The sequence below is a fragment of the Vicia villosa genome, linkage group LG3, assembly GCF_029867415.1.
Source record: "Vicia villosa cultivar HV-30 ecotype Madison, WI linkage group LG3, Vvil1.0, whole genome shotgun sequence".
NCBI lineage: Eukaryota > Viridiplantae > Streptophyta > Magnoliopsida > Fabales > Fabaceae > Vicia > Vicia villosa.
The window spans coordinates 14,473,316-14,479,078 of record NC_081182.1 but is presented as its reverse complement, the minus strand read 5'-3'; the positions used below and the strand labels follow the sequence as shown (position 1 = coordinate 14,479,078).

Below are 5,763 nucleotides of genomic sequence, written 5' to 3'. Positions count from 1 at the left end.
TCCAGTTACACAAATTACACTCTTGCTTAAAAGCTCAAGAGTGAATCATAATGAACAATGAACAATCAGTCAAACTCCATGCATCAAAAGATACATTAGTGACATACACCAAAACAATACTCTAAAAGACTCCCAAATTGTAAGACTCTTGCAACAATAATTCTCCTTATTTTCTTTGTTGTCTTCTTAGGTTTAGGCTCCTCCTTTTATAAGCCAATACAACCATTGGGCTTGGATAGTCAATCTGGCTATAATCTTCTGCAAATCAAATCAAATCATATCAAATCTAATAAAATCATCAAATGCAAGGCAAAATTTTGGCTTTAGAATTTCTAAGAGCTAATTCATCTTCCTCTTTGGACCAATTTTCTTCTGGCTTCAAACACCTATTCCATTCTTTATCCTTCACAACAGGATGATTCCATCCTTTTAAAAGAGCCTTCCAAGATTTGCTGTCCACGAATTTCAAAAAGTCTATCATTCTAACCTTCAGATAGTTATAGTTTGCACTATCTAACAAAGGTGGTCTGTTACTGTATCCTCCTTCCTTGTCCATAGTACCAAAATGTATCTTCCCTGGAACTCACCCAAAACTAGAACAGGGTGCCTACTCTGATTGCCAATTGAAATTTTGGAACTTAAAATAAATGTCAAAATTGATTCCCAACACCAAAACACAAAGTCAGGAGAGATGTTAAAACATCATCTTCCTGACAGAACAATTTTACCAAACAATAAATTATGATAGCAGAAGGTAAAAGACATAATCTATAGTTAACTTATTTCTGTGCAACTCACCTACTCTAGGGGCTACCAAGTCAGAAAGGAAATCGACTATGATAATATTAGTTCAAAGCTAAACAACTATGGTTTACAACATGTCACCTAATCACTACCTTGTTCAACTTTTACCTAGGACACTCCTAGATATAAGATCCGTCTTCCACATCCCTCAATCACACCCTTGTGATTGTTAACAAGAATAACAATTGATAGAAGACATACTTCCAAATACATAAATTACACTCTTTCTTAAAAGCTCATGAGTGAATCACAATGAACAATGAATAATCAGTCAAAGTCTCTGCATCAAAAGATACATGAGTGAGATTCACAAAAAAAATACTCTAAAAAGACTCCCAAAACCCTAAGACTCTTGCAACAATAATTCTCCTCCTTTTATAAGCCAGTACAACCAATGGGCTTGGATATTCAATCTGGTTATAACCTTCAGCAAATCAAATCAAATCAAATTAAATCAAATATTCAAATGCAAGGCAAAAGGTTTTTACATCCAATCAAGCAAATCAAATATTCAGTTATCTCTTCAGCAATCGCTACCTTCATGTTCGTTCATTAAAATTATGCTCCGATTTTGTTTACGTTTCTTGTTAAAAATGGTTTCTCTTTTTTTATTTATTTGGTGAATGTTCCATGTAATGTTGTTAATGTCATGGTGTTTTTTTTACTTATAGAGAAAATGAATGAAGAAAACCACCTTAACAAAGCACATACTTTTGCTATGGTACATATGGTTTGTGTTACTATGAAAAACTATAAAAGAAATATGAAGTTATTATGTAAACTTCATCCAACTCGTGTTTCTTTTTCATAGCATCATAAACTAGATGAACTTCATCATTGATTCCAATTCCACGGTTGTTTTTAATAAAAGGTGCGTTTTTGAAATATTTTATTATATCTTGTGTTATTGTATGTTGTGTATGTTGTTAATATTTTGTTTATAAAAGGTATGTTTTTAAATGTTGTTGTATGCTATTATTATGTTCATAGCTTCAATAATTTTCCAACGAAGTATGCATAACAGACGCACGTGATCGATCACGTGCTATTTCTCATATAGCTATAAATAAGTGATTAAGTAGTCATAGGAATCATTCATCCAAAAACAAAAATCATACACATTAGTTTTATTCCTTAAAGATGATGAGACCTGCTCTTGCATTATTGCCTCTCTTGCTTCTCTTGGTATGCTTCACTTTTCTTACATGCATATGTACACAATCATTGTCCTCTAGTAGTAGCCTCTTTGATATTTAGTTTTCTTTTCTATAGTTGAATGCAACATCAATACATGAGTTTTCAATATTATAATTATTTTATTTTAATATAAATTACACATGTATTCTTTTTAAAGTTGTTAATTTATAAATAATAATTATATTAACTATTTATTTATACTAATTCACAAATATAAATAAATGCTACTTCTAAAGATTGAATAGTGACTAATATATTAGATTCATTTAGTTCAACCCGCACATTTTGTTTTTTTATAAATAGAAATAGATGGAAAGTTGAATATAAATAATTAAAGATCATATATAAAAAATAATAAATAGTTTATTAAAATAAAAAAATTTATTTACTCCCTTAGATATTTATATTAACATAATTTATCAATAAGATCTTAGTATGTGTTTAGATTCCATTAATTTAATAAAAGCCATATTAAAAAATTGTTGATTTAATTTTCTAACATCAATCAATATATATATATATATATATATATATATATATATATATATATATATATATATATATATATATATAAATATATATATATATATATATATATATAAATATATATATATATATATATATATATATATATATATATATATATATATATATATATATTGCTAACTTAGACCTACTTATATTTAAGAAGGTCTATTTTAGCAAATATTAATTAAGAAATAGTTAAATGTACCTTAAGTGTATGTTGCTAAAACATATTTATAAAAATAAGTGGGTGTATTTTAGTGAATTCTTGTGAAGTTTTCTAAAATACACCCATTTATTTTTATGAAGGTGTATTTTAGCAAATTTTAACTAAAAGAATGGTTAAATGCACCCTAAAATGCATATTACTAAAATAGATCTTCATAAAATCAAGTGATCAGTCTATGTTAACAAACTCATACATATATATATATATATATATATATATATATATATATATATATATATATATATATATATATATATATATATATATATTGTTTAGTTTATTGTAAAAGTTAAGGTTGTTGTCTATGAGACTATGACCATCAATAGACACTATTTAAATTCTTGAAATTCTATTATAAATTAATCATTAGTGTTATTTTAAATAGTATTATTTAAAAGAATTGATTAAAAGTCCTCATTTGAAAGTGACTTAATATTAATCATAGGTACATTTTCTAATTTAAAATTGTCTCTTATATCTTTTAATTAAATGAAATAATATTTTACATATTTTGTACTTTTTAGATATAAGATATCATATTTTTAGAGAAGAAAATGTATGTCTAAGTAGATTAATCAATGTAATTTTTTTATTGATTACACTTGATAGAGTTTTTTTTTTATTTGTGTTTTTGAAAGTGTTTTGAGAGATAGGTTAAACATGTCTAACTATCATTTTTGCTACAAAAATTTAATCGGTTGAGTTTTACCTCTTCTAATCCTTCTTTTTTTTTTTATTCAATAAATTGTTTTTATAAAAAAAATATATTACTTTCATTTGTAATAAGAATGAAAAGAGATAGTGTAATCTTTTGAAAAAATTTCTTTATACACTTTTTTTTTAAAAGATAACAAAACAATACTAAGTGAGGTTAGCCACTGATATTTTTTTGTTCTTATATATTTTCTCTGTTTTTTGAAATAAAGATCGTAGGTATTGTTGAATCAAGAATAGATTTAGGAGAATATCGGAAGGTAGTAGTGAAAAAACAAAACATGGTGGAAGAAATTCAAGAACTCCTTGACGCAAACACTAAACATAATTTTAAGACTCTGAAACAATCTTTTGATGGTAAGGAAAAGAAGAAAGCTCTCAAAGATTTTGAACCAAGACCTAACCTTTCATCTTATGGAGAAAATGACATTGATGATAAGGAAAATAAAGGATCCATTGAAGATTTCGAGCCAAAACCTAATGTTTCATCTTATGGAGAAAATGACATTGATGCTAAGGAAAAGAAAGGAGCCATTGAGAATTTTGAACCTAGACCTAACCTTTCATCTTATGGAGAAAATGACATTGATGATAAGGAAAATAAGGGACCCATTGAAGATTTTGAACCAAGACCTAACCTTTCATCTTATGGAGAAAATAAAATTGATGCTAAGGAAAAGAAAGGAGCCATTGAAGATTTTGAACCAAGACCTAACCTTTCATCGTATGGAGAAAATAACATTGATGATAAGGAAAATAAGGGACCCATTGAAGATTTCGAACCAAGACCTAACCTTTCATCTTATGGAGAAAATGACATTGATGATAAGGAAAAGAAAGGAGTCATTGAAGATTTTGAACCAAGACCTAACGTTTCATCTTACGGAGAAAATGACATTGATGATAAGGAAAATAAGGGACCCATTGAAGATTTTGAACCAAGACCTAACCTTTCATCTTATGGGGAAAATGACATTGATGCTAAGGAAAAGAAGAGAGACGCCATTGAAGATTTTGAACCAAGACCTAACCTTTCATCTTATGCGGAAAATGAAATTCATGCTAAGAAAAGGAAGGGAGCCATTGAAGATTTCGAACCAAAACCGGTTGTATCAGCTTATGGAGACAATAACATTGATGCTGAGGAAAAGAATAAAGCATTCAAAGATTTTGAACCAAGGCCAAATGTTTCTGCTTATGAGAACAATGACATTGATGTTGAATACACTAAGGATTTTGAGCCAAGACCAAGTTTGACTAAAGATGATGCATAAATATAATATAATGCAACTTCTATCTATGATGGGGTATATTTAAATAAGTCGATGTTGCTTCATGTTCAGTGATTACTAAGTATGTATTATGTTTTTATGCACTTAATGTTTTTGAATAGTTGTTGTATTCTTGTATGTTGAAGAGATTGTTAGTGAAAATTCTGGTTGTTTATCAAACTCGATTCTTGTTTTCTTAAATTTGAACTCAGTCTCTTTTCAATGCGCCATTTTGAAAATACAAAAATAATGTTTCTAGGAATCGAAGTTATAACCAGTGCCATTTTTTCGGGTTAAGGCAAACCAATGAAAAAGTGGAAGGCTATTTAGTTTTTCTCCTCGGCTAGATGGCCTAGAAAAAATTTGCACATTTTCCATGAAACCTTATGTTATCTCCGGTACATGACCATTCTACCAGAGTAAAGCCCTTTTTCAACCGACGTGTGACATGTTCCACAGTGTGTGCTTCATGCCTCATGTGCTTATATATGCATACCACTCTAGTGTACCCCATTTCTACTCATGATATTGATGTTGCGATAACTTCTTCAATGACATCAAATTGCAATTGTGGGGTGATTTAAATCACTCATACTATCACATAAAAAATCACATCCAATAATTTTAGTTATGTTTGTTCAGCGCTTCTGTAAGAATTTCTTAACCCCAAATTACAATCACGTTGTTGAATATTCTAACAATTAAAAATAGATTACATATTTATAACACATCATCCCTAACATGTTAAGTATCAGTATAATCTTTAAATTGAATTTATTAGCTAAAATTTTCTATTTAGAATATATATAAAATCAAATTCTCAAGATTGTAAGCTAATTGAGTCAAGATAAACCAATTAATCAACTTTTGTCAAAAAAATAAAACAATTGATCAACATGCAGTTGAAAACAAAGAAAAGAGAAGCATGCCAATAAATTTGACAGAAATCAAAGGAATAAAACTAAAGTGAAGAATAACCAATTTTTAATTTTTCATTATAAAAAACATATGTGTAATAAAGGT

General features: G+C 28.2%; 1 protein-coding gene across 1 annotated transcript; it reads left to right on the top strand.

The window, feature by feature from the left end:
- The first annotated feature begins 1,908 nt into the window (after window positions 1-1,908).
- On the top strand, window positions 1,909-4,904 carry LOC131654960 (stress protein DDR48-like). Its single transcript, XM_058924882.1, has 2 exons — window positions 1,909-1,989; window positions 3,682-4,904. The coding sequence occupies exons 1-2, from the start codon at window positions 1,945-1,947 to the stop codon at window positions 4,741-4,743; spliced, it is 1,107 nt and encodes a 368-aa protein (XP_058780865.1). The 5' UTR covers window positions 1,909-1,944; the 3' UTR covers window positions 4,744-4,904.
- The last annotated feature ends 859 nt before the right edge of the window (window positions 4,905-5,763 follow it).

Bases quoted from the DNA above. Each gene is read 5' to 3' on its own strand.
- LOC131654960 (XM_058924882.1), top strand. From the start codon at position 1,945: ATGATGAGACCTGCTCTTGCATTATTGCCTCTCTTGCTTCTCTTG. The intron at 1,990-3,681 runs GTATGCTTCACT...TTTGAAATAAAG, and splicing joins TGCCTCTCTTGCTTCTCTTG to ATCGTAGGTATTGTTGAATC.